Source organism: Chiloscyllium punctatum, chromosome 46, assembly GCF_047496795.1.
Source record: "Chiloscyllium punctatum isolate Juve2018m chromosome 46, sChiPun1.3, whole genome shotgun sequence".
NCBI classification, from domain to species: Eukaryota; Metazoa; Chordata; class Chondrichthyes; order Orectolobiformes; family Hemiscylliidae; genus Chiloscyllium; species Chiloscyllium punctatum.
This window is the reverse complement of record NC_092784.1, coordinates 56,805,975-56,823,275: the sequence shown is the minus strand read 5'-3', so window position 1 is coordinate 56,823,275 and position 17,301 is coordinate 56,805,975. Positions and strand designations below refer to the sequence as shown.

At 45.2% G+C, this 17,301-nt stretch overlaps 1 protein-coding gene across 7 annotated transcripts in view; it reads left to right on the top strand.

The window, feature by feature from the left end:
* LOC140468138 (nuclear receptor subfamily 5 group A member 2-like) overlaps positions 1–11,192 on the top strand; it is a 60,548-nt gene extending 49,356 nt beyond the window's left edge. For all 7 annotated transcript variants that reach the window (XM_072564336.1, XM_072564341.1, XM_072564335.1 and 4 more), the window contains 3 exons: positions 4,587–4,706; positions 7,060–7,207; positions 7,445–11,192. In XM_072564336.1, coding sequence (XP_072420437.1) covers positions 4,587–4,706; positions 7,060–7,207; positions 7,445–7,689 — 513 coding nt within the window. In that variant the 3' untranslated portion in view covers positions 7,690–11,192. The remainder of the gene's footprint in view (positions 1–4,586; positions 4,707–7,059; positions 7,208–7,444) is intronic.
* The last annotated feature ends 6,109 nt before the right edge of the window (positions 11,193–17,301 follow it).

Sequence of the window (17,301 nt, the reverse complement as noted above, 5' to 3'; positions counted from 1 at the left end):
AATTCATCCAGTGCCAAGCCCCTGTCTTCCTCTTCTCCTCAGATTACTTGACTAAACCAGTGAACTCTCAAAGTGTGGTACAGACCTGCACCAGAAGTCACTGTCGTCTCATCAGTGAGAGGGTCATCATGCTCCCAGGTGAAAAGGCTGAGATAGAGAGTCCTTCATGGTTCACCTCAGCTGAGGTGGGAATTGAACCCACGCTGTTAGTGTCACTTAGATCAGCCTCGTAGCCAACTGAGCTAAGCAAGCCCCTAACTGCAGGCTGTGGGAAGAGGTTTCTCCTCGTGTTTTGTTTTTTCTGCTTCCTGGCCAATTACTTTCAATCTCTATCTTCTCTCTCAAGGAGTGGGTGCACAGATTTCCCCCATCTACCCTGTCCAGACCCATCATGTCAGTGAATGTCTCAATCAATTCACCTCTTATCCATCTCTCCTGCAAGGATGGCTGTCCTGACTTCCCCAGTCTGGCCCCATCACAATTCAAATGCTACTTTGTGGAGGTGAATCTTTCATTCCATGTGGTCATCAGAGAGAGAGAGAGAGAGAGCACTATGTGATCATTATGGCCCAGCATGTCTAAGAGAGCTCAATACCCAATGACCAATGTCCATATTGCTGCACAAGTGGATATTTAGTTTACCATTGTCACTTTCTACTTTGATAACTGATTCTTTAAACAGAATGTTAGCGAGTGGGGGAGAAACTAGACTCGATGTGGAATGGTTTTTGATCAACAATTTGAGCTGATGTTTGCTACAATTCCATGTTGTTTTCCAGCTAGGAAGTACTGCTGAACTGCCACATTTTAGCACATTACTGCAATGTTTACAGGCAGTAACCCTAGTAAGTCAGGCCAAACTCTTATGCACCGAATGTGTTATCTAAGAGATTGTGTCAAACAGGATGGTGCAAATACCACTGCGTTGAAAGCAGGAAATGACAGGAAAATGCCCACGTCTCCCCGATTGGACTTTTTGTGTGTGTGTGTGTGTTTTGACGTGCGATCGCGGAGCTTACTTCCTCACTGATCCGGAGAGAGTCATACAGGAAAGAGAACTCGCAATAAATCATTCAGCATCTCCATCCTACTTCCTCAGCTCCTGACGCTGCCTCCTGCTGCCTGATCTCAAAGCACAGAGGGTACAGAGGATTTGATGCTATCATTCGCTTCACCTCTCCTGAACGCGCTGATCTTTTCTGCTCGTATTTAATTCCATCACCAGGAGCCTGGTTTGTCTGCCTTTGGGGTTGGGCTTCACAAGGAGGCCTTCCAATCAGGATATCCTAACCTAATCTAGTCCCATTTGCCAGCACCTGGCCCATATCCCTCCAAACCCTTCCTAATCATATTCCCATCCAGATGCCTTTTAAATGTTGTAATTGTACCAGCCTCCACCACTTCCTCTGGCAGCTCATTCCATACACCCACCACCGTCTGCATGAAAAGGTTGCCCCTTAGGTCCCTTTTATATCTTTCCCTCTCACCCTAAACCTATGCCCTCTAGTTTTGGACTCCCCTACCCCAGGGGAAAAGAACTTGGCTGTTCATACTATCAATACCCCTCATGGGCTACTGGTGTGCACATACCTCAGACAGAGGTGATCTGAACTTCAAGTTTCGTTACCTTTTGGCTCATTTGTTCATGGTATGTGGGCTGAACCAGTCTCTGTTTGGTCCTAGGACTGGCTTGAGCCAGTTCAAAGGGCCATTAAGAGTCAGCCATTTCACCGTGAGTCTGGAGTCACATGTAGGCCAGACCGAAGAGAAATTTCTTCAGCCGGAGGGTGGAATCTGTGAAGCTCATTGCCACACAGGGCTGTGAAGGCCAAATCACTGAGTGGCGTTAAGACAGAGATAGACAGGTTCTTGATTAGTAAGGGGACCAGGGAGAAGGCAGGAGAATGGGATTGAGAAAGATATCAATCATGATCGAATGGCAGAGCAGACTCAATGGGCTGAATGGCCTAATTCTGTTCCTATATCTTATGGCGTTAGGTATGGATGGCTATCTTTTTTCCCCTGAGGAGGAAGATTTGTGGTAAGAGTTCCTCAGAATTGTTACAGTCAGTTCTGCTAATAACGTGCGTCTCTTCAACACAAAATGGCTAAAACATAATTCAGGAATTTAGACGGTTAGTTGTAGAATGTGAACTTTCCCTACCCATATTGGCTATAACGCGACTCTGGCCCCATTAGCTTAAACTGTGCTGCTGTTGCGCCATTTTCTTATAACGTGGGATTGCATGGGAAGGAAACTATCGTGTTATGTCAGAACCGGCTGCATACGTTATTGGCCTGAATCTTGGTGTACAGGGCACAAGTTTGCAGATAACACAAATCTTGGGCAATTGTAAACCGAGGAGGCCAGGGTTAAACTCTAAATGGACATAGACTAGTTGGTGGAGTGGGTGGATAGGTTGCTGATCAAGTTCAATGCAGACGAGTGTGAGGTGATGCACTTTGGTTGGAAGAACATTGAAAAACAATGTGAAATAGTTGGGGTCAAATTCTAAAGGGGCTGCAGGAGCAGAGGGACCTGGGTGTATTTGTGCACAGATCAGTGAAGGTGGCAGGGCAGCTGGAGAGAGCAGTTAATAATGTGTCCCTAGTTTTATTAATAGGGGCATTGAGTACAAGAGGAAGAGGATGATGTTGAACTTGTACAAACCAAAGTGACACCAAAAATCAACTGGAACTTGGAGCTAATATGTCACAATTGCCTTTAGTGTGCTCCATATTTCAACCCCTTGAGCTGGCTATACAAGACAGCAGGAGGTCATTCAAGCCATCCTATCTGTGGATCATTGCACGTGCTTGTGGGTGACACATTGTGGGAGAGATTGGATCGAGCACAGAAACGATTTACAATTCCTCAGGAAGTGAGAAACTGGGATAAATGAGGGTAGGTTGAAGTGGCTGGGACTCTTCTCCCTAATCAGAAGAAGCCCAGGAGGAGATTTCACAGAGGTTTACAAAAACGTGAGCGAGTTGAAATGAGAAGGTCGGGAGAAAGCGTTCACCTCGCAAAACGATCACGACCAAGAGGGCATCGATTTAAAGTTATGTGCAAAAGCTACAAGACTCGTGTGAGAAAAAAAACAACATTTCACCCAGATAGTAGTTGGAAATGTGGTGGAGGCCGGCTCACTTTGAGTCATGCAGCATGGAAACAGGCCCTTCAGCCCAAACTGCTCCATACTGACCATGGTGCCCACTTAGCTAGTTCCAATTGCCTGAATTTGGTCCATACCCCTCTAAAACCTTCCCATCCATGTACCTACCCAAATGAGTTTTAAAAATTGCTGTTGTACCCGCCTCAACCACTTTCTTTGGTAGCCCATTCCAAATGCCCGCCACTCTGCATGAAGACGTTACCGCTCAGGCCCTTTGTAAATCTTTCCCCTCTCACCTTAAACCTATGCCCTCTAGTTTTCAATACCCCACCTCTGGGGGAAAAGACTATCTACATTCGTCCTATGTTTACCCCTCATGATTTTATATACGCTCAATAAGGTCACCCCTCATCCTCCTACGTTCCAAGGGATAAAGCTGAGCATTCAGATGGTTATTTGGATAGAAATAGCATGCAGGTGTATGGGGAGAAAGCAGAAGATTGGCACAAGGGTCATGATACATGTTTGAAGAGCCAGTGCAGGGCACAATGGGCCAAATGGCCTTCTTTAGCTCCATAATGATCCTGTCATTAAAAAGGGCATTTGTATACCATGATGGTTACCATCGTATCATTTTTTGTTAATTCCGGATTTTTGTTGATACAATTTTCACCACCTCCCTCCATGGGATTTTAAACCTCTGTCCCCAGAATATTGGCCTGGGTCCTACTGAATTACTAAGCCCGATGACAATACCACTACTCCATCTACCTACAGTACTGCTATTGCTATGCTGGACTACCAAATGGAAGCAGTTTACCTCAAATCATAGAATTATAGAATCCCTAAAGTGTGGAAAAGACCATTCGGCCCAACAAGTCTACACCAACCCTCCGAAGAGTAGCCCACCCAGACTCTTTCCCCTATCCTATTACTCTACATTTACCCCTGACTAATACACCTAACCTACACATCCCTGAACACTATGGGCAATTTAGCATGGGCAACTCACCCTAACCTGCACATCTTCGAACTGTGGGAGGAAACCCACGCAGACACGTTGAGAATGTGCAAACCCCACACTGGGTAACTCCACAGTAGGGAAATCCAACAGAAAATCTGAGCTAGCTGCTTAGAGCTGATTCTGAGAGCTCACTGATTCATAGAATCCCTGAAGTGTGGAAGCAAGCCATTCGGCCCATTGAGTCCACACTGACACCCTCTGATGAGTGTCCCACCCTGACACACCCCTCTATCCTATCCCCTGTACTCTCAGAGGGTTGGTGTGGACTGGTTAGGTCAAATGGCCTGTTTCCACGCTGTAGGGAATCTAATCTTTATATACTCCTGCATTTCCCATGGCTAACCCGCCTAGTCTGCACATCCCTGGACACTACGGGGTAATTTAGCATGGCCAATCCACCTTAACCTGCACATCGTTGAACTCTCTGTGTGTTTGTGTTTTCACAGGTGGATGACCAGATGAAACTTCTCCAGAATTGCTGGAGTGAACTACTAGTCATGGACCATATCTACCGACAAGTGGCCCACGGGAAGGAGTCGAGTGTCCTCCTGGTAACAGGGCAACAGGTAAAGGTCCCTCGTTTTGATATAACAATTTACAGAAGGTACGGCCCAGAAACAGGCCACCCTCACCCAACTGCTCTGTACTTCACTCAACATGCAAAAACTTGCATTCATATAGCGCCCTTAAAGCAGTAAAATATCGTGAGATGTTTCACAGGAGTAACACAGGGCAAACGTTGGCAGTAGGGAATGTAAGGCGATAATAGGGCAGATGACCAAAAGCTTGGTTACATTACAATCCCAGATAATCCTCTTATTGGAGAAATCAGATTACAGATTAAAATCTTTTTCAGCTTTAATGAGGTAGTCCCTCATTGCATTTTAAAAACAGTGTTGCAGATTTGATTTTAACAATAAAACAGACGTTTATTACAGAAAATAAAGAAAGACAAAATGAAATAACCCAGACTATTTACATATAACACAACTTTAAAGCAGCATAAGAGGTATAGTTAGTAAGTTTGCTGATGACACCAAAATTGGAGGTGTAGTGGACAGCGAAGAGGGTTACCTCAGATTACAACAGGATCTGGACTAGATGGGCAAATGGGCTGAGAAGTGGCAGATGGAGTTTAATTCAGATAAATGCGAGATGCTGCATTTTGGGAAAGCAAATCTTAGCAGAACTTACACACTTAGTGGTAAGGTCCCAGGGAGTGTTGCTGAACAAAGAGACCTTGGAGTGCAGGTTCATAGCTCTTTGAAAGTGGAGTCGCAGGTAGATAGGATAGTGAAGGTGTTTGGTATGCTTTCCTTTATTGGTCAGTGTATTGAGTACAGGAGTTGGGAGGTCATGTTGCGGCTGTACAGGACATTGGTTAGGCCACTGTTGGAATATTGCGTGAAATTCTGGTCTCTTTCCTGTCAGAAAGATGTTGTGAAACTTGAAAGGGTTCAGAGAAGATTTACAAGGATGTTGCCAGGGTTGGAGGATTTGAGCTATAGGGAGAGGCTGAACAAGCTGGGGCTGTATTGCCTGGAGCATCAGAGGCTGAGGGGTGACCTTATAGAGGTTTACAAAATTATGAGGGGCATGGATAGGATAAATAGACAAAGTCTTTTCCCTGGCGTCGGGGAGTCCAGAACTAGAGGGCATAGGTTTAGGGTGAGAGGGGAAAGATATAAAAGAGACCTAAGGGGCAACTTTTTCACGCAGAGGGTGGTACTTGTATGGAATGAGCTGCCAGAGGATGTGGTGTAGGCTGGTATAATTGCAACATTTAAGAGGCATTTGGATGGGTATATGAATAGGAAGGGTTTGGAGGGATATGGGCTGGGCGCTGGCAGGTGGGACTAGATTGGGTTGGGATGTCTGGTCGGCATGGACAGGTTGGACTGAAGGGTCTATTTCCACGCTGTACATCTCTATGACTCTATGACTATGACTCAACATGTAATCCCATTTATCCAAAAAAACGCTACATTACAGACCTCAGAAACACCCTGTACCCACAAGCACCCTTTGTTCAGTACTCACACCAAAGAAAAATCACCCTCCCAACCACTTCGCAAGATTTAATTTAACTTTGACTTTCATTTCCTTATTGGAAAATCTGATTGCCTCTTCCCGGAGTTTTCATACATCTGAGTTTAAACATTCTCAGCTTCAAATAATCTGTTCAGGTTTTTATCCTAACATACCTGCTAAGGCAGTGTTATTAAATTTTGAGGTCATATATTGTTAATAAATCTAACAATCTTCCGTCTTTCTCAGGAGCAACAGCTTTATACATCCATCTTCATCTAAACTTCAACACAAATGTCCCAACCTGAAACTAAACCTAAATCATTTTTTCCCCACTTTATAGGTGTTTTAAACAAAGTCTAGAAGCTTCCATCAGAAAGCTTACAGTGCTATTCTGCGTATCTTTCTCAGTCAAAAGCTCTAATGTAAACAAAAAAACAATTTAGTCATGAAAGCTTCCTCTCTCAAGCTGTTTTGAAAGAAATCACAATGGCTACAGAAATACTGACAAGTTAATCATTAAAATCTTCAGGTTCACAGAAAAACCCATATGCCACCAATTCAAAAATCCAAACTTAAAATCAAGTTATATTAACATAACTGCAGTCACAGATTTTAAGGTGTGGAGGTGCCGGTGTTGGACTGGGGTGGACAAAGTTAAACATCACACAACACCAGGTTATAGTCCAACAGGTTTAATTGGAAGTACATGCTTTTGGAGCATTGCTTCTTCATCAGGTAGATTATAAAAAGCATCTTAAAAGAAGAGAAGAATGTTACTTATTTTAGAGGTCTTGAGGGTGTGCGATAGCTGTCCCTTAAAACTCAGGGATGTGTACAGGGACCCTGCAACATTTCCTCATTGATTAATGAATGCTCTTCCCATCTCAGATCGATCTGTCAACCATCAGTTCGCAGTCAGGAACCACGCTGAATAACTTGGTGAGCCGTACGCAGGAGCTGGTCACTAAGCTTCGCGCTCTGCAGACTGACCGGCACGAGTTTGTCTGCCTGAAGTTCTTGGTACTCTTCAGTCCTGGTAAGGCGCAAAACCATGACGGGGAGCGGGGGAGGTTGTTTTGGTTCCCTTCAAGCTGGCCGCTGATGGCCTTGGGACCTGGGAGGGGTTGCCAACCCTCCAGGGTCTCCCTGGAGTCTCTGAGAATGAACATCCAGCGACCGGTTGGCAACAGAACCATCGGGAAGACACTCCCCCGTTGGCTTCGTGCGTGGGCAACCCGTCTTTATTGAGCCATCTCCTTCTTCCCTTCCGCAGACGTGAAGAATCTGGAAAACCGTCCCTTTGTGGAGAGCATCCAGGAGAAGGTCAACAGGGCTCTGATGGACTACACGATGTGCTTCCCACAGCAGGCTGACCAGTTTGGACAACTACTCCTGAGGCTCCCTGAAATCCGAGCCATCAGCATGCAGGCCGAAGAATACCTCTACCTCAAGCATTTAAACGGAGACATTCCTTGCAATAATCTGCTGATTGAAATGCTCCATGCCAAGCACGTCTAATATGGAAAAAGACGGATCTTTCATAAGATGGAGACACTGCCTGAGGATTTCTTTTTTGGATTCAAGATCCTCTGCTGATCTGGAAGAGATGGGGAGTACATCAAGTGAGTTTAACACACTTACAACCAGAGAGGAAGCCCTCCAACGTTTTCTTGAATGGATTACACTTTCCTCTGGGGCCCTTTTTTTTTGTTTTAACAGACCCATTCCCGGGATCGACTGAGAATGGGACACAATGGAATGTGTGATCCACACTTATTGTACCCTCCCACTTCAGGTCGATGACGTTCAATCGCCTCTCAAAGGACAGCCAAGTCAAAAGCAAGATCATTGTAGCCAGTTTGGCAAAATCATACTGCCTTTGGTGCCCCTGAAGGGGGCAACTAACAGAGGTGGAAGACATGAGGGATTATAGCTCCACATTTCTGATCAGTTATCAAACCCCTCCCTCCCATCGCAGCTGGCAATTTGTGAGGGGAGAGGGAACACGGAACCAAATGTGGTGTCAAAATGACAAAAGATCTGCCCTCCTACATCAAAAGACAACAGGCTGTACATTATCCCCATTTGATGAAGAGGGATGAACTCACGTACTGCTGTGTGCTGCTGCTCATCAACCCTGGAGAGCAACTCCTATATCTCAGACTTCTGACGCCCCAACCAAGTCAACACAGCTCCACATTGAGCAAGTTAGTGAATGAGTCCTGGTCTCATTCTGATGGCTACTCTTTGATTGAGAAGAGTATTGAGCTGCTCACATACCTTGTATTCCTCACAGTCCCAGGAGAGTGCACTGGCAGAGGTGACACCGTGGTACCCCAGCTGTAGAAACTGTAAGAGGTAGCAACTTAAGATGAGGGAGGAGGAAATTATTAGAGTCATACAGCACAGAAACAGACCCTTCCATAAGACCATAAGACATAGGAGTGGAAGTAAGGCCATTCGGCCCATCGAGTCCACTCCTCCATTCAATCATGGCTAAAGGGCATTTCAACGCCATTTGCCTGCATTCTTCCCCCAGCTCTTAATTCCTTGCAAGATCAAGAATTTATCAATCTCTGCCTTGAAGACATTTAACGTCCCAGCCTCCACTGCGCTCCGTGGCAATAAATTCCACTTTGGTCCAACCAGCCCATGCTGACCCTAATTCCAAACTAAACTAATCCCACCTGCCTGCTCCTGGCCCATATCCCTCCAAACCTTTCCTAGACATGTACTTATCCAAATGTTGTCTAAACGCTGTAACTGTGCCACATCCACCACTTCTTCTGGAAATTCATTCCACACACGAACCGCTCTTTAGTTGAAACACAAAGATCCCAACATGTTTGGAATCCAGTTTGGCCAACAGGAAACATTTGACAAAGCTGTGACTGTGAGGAACATCCTTAATACCTGCAATAAAATCAAGGACAGGATGATATCACATCTGACTCGCATCAGCCCTGTCTGATTCAGGCTCCTTTGAGCATCGCTATCCAAAGTACAATATCAAAATAAATCATCACAAAACCGCCTTCGGCCAGTCCATTAGATGCAGATACTGTCAGCGATTCACACTGCTGTGGGGTAAGTTTAAGGTATGGTTACAGGAAACAGATTTGCTATGTTGGAATCAATGAGTATCTGCCCTTGATGCTGTGCTTTGGAATGGAAAACTCCACACTCATATTGTTTTAACTTATTCCTTAAATGTGATTATCTCAGTCAATACCAGATTTTGTCACCTATCCCTAACTGCCCTGGGAAAGGTTGAGTCGTCTCTTTGAACCACTGTCGTCCTTGGGATTGTGGGTTCACACAGGGCCGCAAAGAAATGGGGATGGAACAGGATAATTACTTTGAGGTTCTAGATGAAGACAGAGATGAGTAAGAATTTCCTCACCCAGATATTGTTAATCTGTGGAATTCTTTACTATAGAGACCTGTCGAAGGCAGAGATAGATTTTGAATTCCAAGATTTTGACCCAGTGATACTGAAGGCGCAGCAATATAGTTCCATGTCAGGATAGTGAGTGGGCTTGGAGGGGACCTTGCAGGTGGTAATGTCCACCTATGAAGCTGCTACTCTTGTCTTTCCATTTCTCTTTACTTACCGTCCCCAAAAACATGACACAACAATCCTGCAAAATAAAACAAAGAACTGCAGTGCTCTGAAACGTAATCAGAAATGGCTGGAGAAACTCAGCCAGTCTAGCAGCATCCGTGGGAAGAAAGCAGAACCTATGTTTTCAAGTCCAGGACTCCTTAACCTTGCTTTTTCTCCACTGGTGCTGACAGCCCTGCTGAGCTTCGCCAGCAATTTCTGTCTGTGTACAATAATAACCCTGCCTGCAACAAATCACAATTGCCGTTTTCAAAATGTTTGCTTCATAAAAACCACCATGGAGTAGAGCAAACAAACCCCCTTTTCCTATGGACGTCCTTTTACATCTGCCGATGACAAATCTCTCTCAACCAAACCCAGATTAACGTTTCTCATAGTCTCAGATTTTACACGATTAACAGCAGAAGCATTTGGCTTCAAAAACCACAGAATGAGATTTACCAATTGGGAGCGGGTTGGGGAGGAATCTCTTCAATTAGAGACCAGTGAATCTTCACAATTTTCTACTCTGGAATGCTCCATCGCTGAATATGTCCAAGACAGAGATCGGTAGAGTTTGAGATATTTAAGAGATTAAGAGAATATGGAGATGGTGTGGGATAATGACGTTGAGGTACTAGATGAGGAGGAATTTCCTCTCCCAGAAGGTCAGTAATCTGGGGAATTCATTACCCCAGAGGGTTGTCAAGGCTGGGCCATTAAGTCTATTCAAGGATGAGATAGACAGACAGATTTTGAACGAGGAAAGGAATCATGGGTTATTGGGGAAAGGCAGGAAAGTGGAACTGAGGATTATCAGATCATTCTTGATCTCATTGAATGGGGAAGCATATCTGATGGGCCGAATGGCCAATTTCTGCTCCTATCCCTTATGATCTGATCAGCCATGATCCAGTTGGATGGCACAGCAGGCTCGAGGGGCCAAATGGCCTCCTCCTGCTCCTAAAGCTCTGCCCTATGACAGGGACTAATTTGCTGCTGTTTAGTTTGAGAATTAATGCTTACTCAGCCCAGCACCTACTAACATTCTGTGGCCTCAAAGGATACATCTGAGCAGGAAAGCAATACAGCATGGGTGGAAATTGTTTGCCCATCACTGACTGCCCACAATGGAACAGCAGGGCAACCCTTCACCTCTGACACTGAAAACTGGCGAGTATTTGGGAAGGTTTTCTGATCTTTCCCCAGTAACGTCTTCCTGTTCACTGGGAGCAATGCCACAGGAGGTCGACGTCTCTGAGGATGTCAAGGGCTGATGCCAAGATATGGAATCGGCATTTAGTGAGAATCCAGGTTGGTCAGCGATGGAAAGGAGTGTTGTGCTTTCCCGATTCATGGTGGAGAGAATCATCTCATCATTGCAATCCACACTGAGGTATCGAGTCCCCTAACCTCGTCCCCCCCCCCCCCCCCCAACCACCCCACCCCCCACCCTCCAACCTTTTTCCCTGTTGACCTGAAAATCTTCTGGAAGTAGGTTTGCTCGCTGAGCTGAAAGATTCATTTCCAGATGTTTCGTCACTCTACTAGGCAACATCTTTAGTGGGCTTCCGGGAGATCTTATCTAGTAGGGTGACGAAACATCTGGATATGAACCTTCCAGCTCAGCGAGCAAACCTACGTCCAGAACCTCAACCTGAGCTACAAATCTTCTCAAAGCTTGCCTGAAAATCTTCTCAGACAATGATCCAGTGGATCTCCTTTCAAAGCCTCTGCCACCACCACAGCGCATCTGTTCTGGATCCCAACCATTCCCTGGTTTCCCTCATGTCACCTCGGGGCCCTCTCACTGCTCCCTCTCTACTTCACAACAGCTCCATCCATGGGAGCAGTATCACTCTGTTGAGTCTCGCCCAGACCTCTCCTGATTATGAACGCCCTCCATCGTATCTCCTCTGAGCACACAAACAAGGAACAAGAGTAGGTCTCTCATATGAGGAAAGATCGATTCAGTGAGGAATGTATTCACTGGAGTTTAGAAGAATGAGGGAGATCTCTCTCAGAAACCCATAAAATTCCAATAGGACTTCAACAGGGCAGATACAGGAAGGATGTTCCCGATTGTGACGGAATCCATAACAAGGGGTCATAGATCAGCCATGGCTGACTTGCAAACTCACTGAGAAAGTGACTGGCTAAGCGTGACGAGAAACTAGTCTTAAAATGCCAATCTTCCCAGTGGTGCACACAGTTAGGCCCAGCTGGAGAGTGAGGCCAGGAACCTGGTCAGCTCAATGTCCTCCCATTGATAACCACTGTTTCAGTCTCAGACCTGGGAATAAACTGCTGTGGGTCAGCACAGAGCTCCGGTCAGTCAGATTCACGGGACACAACATCCAGCAGAAAAAGCTCTGAATAGATTGATTAGATTAGATTCCCTACAGTGTAAGAAACAGGCCCTTCGGCCCAACCAGTCCACACTGACCCTGCAAAGAGTAACCTACCCAGACCCATTTCCCTCTGACTAATGCATCTAACACTACGGGCAAGTTAGCATGGCCAATTCACCTGACCTGCACATCTTTGGACTGTGGGAGGAAACCCACGCAGACATGGGGAGAATGTGCAAACTCTACACAGACAGTCACCCGAGGCTGGAACTGAACCCAGGTCCTCCTTGGCAATGTGAGGTTGCAGTGCTAACCACTAAGCCACCGTGCCACCCCAAAGCAGCTTGTTGTGTTGAACTTAAACACATGTGTTCAACACTGAACTTTCGATCTGCACAATGGCAGCAGTTGGATTTGAGCCCACACCTCCTTAAAGGCAGGAAACTTAACCCAGCAGCTTAGACCGCTTGGCCACGCTACCAAAGGCAAATACTTCTGCAGCGTAGGCTGAACAAGCTTCTTATTTAGAAGCAGAGCTCTCAGGTACTTGAAGGACTTTCTGGGCGAGAGTGTCAACACAGAGGAAGTTCTGACTTGCTCCAATAATCTTGTCCATTCACAATAAAATATTTCTAAACGAATCTCAAGGCAAACGTGATCATTGTGGTAAGTTGCTATGGTGTAGCCATTCCAAGATTGTGACCTGTAATTCATATTTGTGTAAATAAAGCAAAGTATTACTATTTTCACCAGAGACTGCATCTTTGTCACATACATTGCTTGGTTATCTTCGAATGTTGGGTTCTGTGCCATAAACATACCTTGCACTATGCTGACCCATCGTTTAAATGATAAATGAACAGGTTTATTGAAGTTTATACGATGTCTCACAGAACCTCCTTCAACACCTCTGGCTGATTTACAAACTCTCACAGATGAACCTGATTTTAATCTGGATCTAAGCACGAAGGCAAAGTCACCACAGTGCCAGAGAGCCTTGAGCTGCTCTCAGAGACAGAGACAGAGAGGAGCTATGGGCTGCTCTCAGAGAGACAGAGAGGAGCTTTGGGCTGCTCTGAGAGAGAGAGAGAGACATAGAGGAGCTATGGGCTGCTCTGAGAAAGAGAGACAGAGACACAGAGGAACTATGGGCTGCTCTGAGAGAGAGAGAGAGAGAGACAGACAGAGAGGAGCTATGAGCTGCTCTGAGAGAGAGAGAGAGAGAGGAGCTATGGGCTGCTCTGAGAGAGAGAGAGAGACACAGAGAGGAGCTATGGGCTGCTCTGAGAGAGAGAGAGACAATGGGTGGTGTGCTGGATCACCATGACTCAGGAGAAAGGTGTGACTGAACGGGGTAACCTCAGCAGGGGTGTGTATTAAACCCACACTCTTGGTGTCCCTTTGCATTGCAAACCAGCCATCCAGCCAACTAAGCTAACTTAACCGTTGATAAAGTGCAGATCGATGTAACAGCTTGACCTGACAGAATTAACCAGTGCACCAAGCGTTGTTTCCTCTTGCGAGTGCATTCTGTTGAAGGAGTGTATTTGCTGATTGCCTGTGTGTTTTATGTGTATGCCCGGCTGGATGGCATGCTCATAATTTAAAAGAATCTGGAGAAGAGAAGCTTATGTTTTGGGTAATTGTCTTTTTCTCATGTTACAACACACGCATAAAAATTGTCTGAAAAAGATCAAGCAAACAGATTGCCACATTTCAAGAAGGCAGTTCACCATCACCACCTCCAGGGGGCAACTAGGGACAGGCAATAAATGCTGGGCCCAGCCAGCACACTCACATCCCATGAGGGAATACAGCAAAAGTGCTGGAGAACCGGCATGATTTCTATATTTAAATAGGGCAGAACATACGGAGTCATACAACACAGAAACAGACCCTTCGGCCCAACACATCCATACCGACCAGGTTTAGAAACTGAACTCGTCCCATTTGCCCGCATTTGACCCGCGTCCCTCTAAACATTTCCTATCCACTTACCCATCCAAATGCCTTTTAAATGTTGTAATTGTACCAGCCTCAACCACTTTCTCTGGCAGCTCATTCCATACACGCACCACTCTCTGCGTGAAAACGTTGTCCCTTAGGTCCCTATTAAATCTTTCCCCTCTCACCCTAAACCTATGCCCTCTCGTTCTGGACTCCCCCATCCTGGGGAAAAGACCTTGTCTATTTGCCCTATCCATGCCCCTCATGGTTTTATAAACTTCTGTAAGGCCACCCGTCAGTCTCTGACGCTCCAGGGAAAACATCCCCAGCCTCTCCTTTATAACTCAACGTCTTTGTAAATTTTTCTTTGCACTTTTGCAGTTTAATAAATATTCAGGGAATTAAGAACCAGTCAGCTTAGGGGTAAGCGCTTAATTAAATTACTATAGTGTAACATGTATAATTAAGTCATAGACTAACCACTGATTCGATATTAATAGACTGACTGGAAAGAAAGACAGAGACCCCTTAGAGTGTTATAGAGGTTTACAGCATGGAAACAGGCCCTGCGGCCCAATGCCGCCCAGTTTTCATGATTAATCTAGCCCCATTTGCCTGCATTTGGTCCATATCCCTCCATACCTATCCCATCGGTGTCCCTGTCTAAATGATTCTTAAATGATAAAATTGTACTCACCTCCACCACGACCTCTAGCAGCCTGTTCCAGACACTCGCCATCCACTGTGTGAAACAGTTGCCCCTCTGGATCCTTTTGTAACTCTCCCCTCCCGTTTTAATCCTACACCCTCTAGTTTCAGACTCCCCTACCATGAGGAAACGCTGTTTGCAATCTACCTTATCGATGCCCCTCATGATTTTCTACAGTATCGCACGTCGTGATGGTGTCTATATGTCTAAAAGGGGTAGTGCCTTTTGTATAACATATTGAGACAGGGACAAGGAGAGGGCAGAGGGCAGTGAGTTCTTTATCGCAGAGCACAGCTGAGGCCGGGCCATTAAATATCTTTAAGACTGATCAGTGAGGGAACCAAGGGTTATGGAGAAACAGCAAAAAAAATAGAGTTGAGGATTATCAAATCAGGTCTGATCTCATTGAATAGTGGAGCAGATTTGATGGGCTGAAAGGCCAATTTCTGCTCCTATGTGTTATAATACAATAGGTATAGCCCAATAAATAACACAGCTGGAAAAACAACAGGCAGATCCAAGTACAGAGATTAATTCTATTCAGCCAAATCTATTTGCTAGATAAATGCGAGGTCCAATGTGCATCCATAAAACACTCCCACTTTTTATGGCCATTTTTTTCCAGTTTGACCGTGCACCATGAATTCCTGTGGTTGTCCGCCACCTAGTGGCTAAAACTGCACTACAAGCAGAAATACAAGGTTCACATATTGGCACTCCCAGATACACACCAAAGCCATGACATGGAGTGATCGCCTTTGTGACTCCTAGATTAAATGCACATCTTTGATAATAATCCACACATTACGCAAGAGGTTTGCTCCCTGGTCTAAATATTTCTAATCCATCTGTTCTGAGATGTTATGCCTGGAGCAGGTGGGATTCAAACACACCTCCTGGCCCCGAGGTAGGGCTGGTACCTGGCCTGAGATAGCTGATCATTCAAATTATAACTTAGCTGAGGGAGAAGATCGATGAGGCTTGCTGCTTTTAAATACTGTCTTGTGAGACAGAGGCCAGGGGTTTTGAAAATGGGAAAGTGTAGACCTTTAGACAACGTCAATAACTGGAATAGTTGGACAATATTTTCTTCACTTTTCTCATCACTATGACACGAAAAAGGAATTGGTTTAGCTCATTTGGCTGGATTGTTGATTTACAGAGCAGTGTGACGCCAACAGCGTGGATTCAATTCCCATCACCGGATTGAGGTTACCATGAAGGACAATCCTTCTCAACCTCTTCCCTCATCTGAGGTCTAGTGGCCCTCAGGTTAAATCATCACCAGTCGTTTCTCTACAGTAAGAGGGCAGCCCCTATGGTCTGGTAAGATTATGGCGACACATACATACTCATGATATGAAGAAGAACAAAGGGCAGAGTGTTGGAAATGAGTCAGGGAAACCAGCAGGGATCCCACGTCAGGGGCTCTGCTTGAGTGAGGCACTAATCATGTACTTGATTGGTGAGTGCTGGATCTCTACTGCCATTGAGGACCCATGGTGCAGAACCCCCACTCCTGACAACCACTGGACAGTCAGAGACTGGCTGTCAATTGCTCATTGGCTCCAGTGGGAGTAGTGTGGCTGCTGCCGGTAAAACACCCATCAGAGATGGGGTTGAGGCCGCAGGGGACAACACACTGTCCATTATTTGGGGGTGGTCATTTAGGTCAGTGATTCTCAACTGTTTTTTGGCCATGGTCCCCCTTGGGACTCTTCTCAGGTTCCAGGGTGCCCCTTTCAAACCAGGCAAGCATTCCACTGAATACTGCCAACCCTTTGTTACTGCCAAGGCACTCATGGGTAGAACTATTTCTGAAAATAATAAAAATAATCATGAGGCACTCCTTACAAGGAAACTAGATGCAAGAACCTTTGATTGAATACATTGACATGGTGTAGTCTGACTCTGAAGTGATGTTTTGTGGGAGGAGCTTAAGCAATTAATTCACCAGATGCGCCAAATTCAAACCATGTGTTGGAAAGATATGACAAATAGGAGGGAAACTATTGACTTCAATGAAGGTTATTGCTTGGGTATTTCATTGGTTCAGTCATCAGAAGCCCTTCTAATCAAGTTTGAATTTAGTATATTGACAATATTAAAAACCAGTGAAACAATCCAATGCTTTGGGGTATAGGATCAGGAAAAATTGAACAGTTGGGAGGGGAACTGCCAAGCCACCAACATATGCAGACTGCCCAGAGAAGAGGTCTCTTAAATGTACCATAATCGATCAGTGACCTGTGAAACAGAAATCTCTAAGAAGAAAAGAAGACAGAGAAACATACAAAGAGAAAATTCAACAGCTGATTGGTTTTGAAATACAATTTTTTTTTGGTGAATCTTAATTGGGGGTTTATCAGACTAGTATTATAGAGGGGAAGGTAAAAGATAGGTTAGAGAAAGTGGTTGTAAACAATTGTTAATTCATTATTCTCTGTCAGATGTTTAAAAATAAACTTGTTAATTTTTACTTTAATCAGTGACCTTCAGGATAGTTCTTGGCCTCTTGA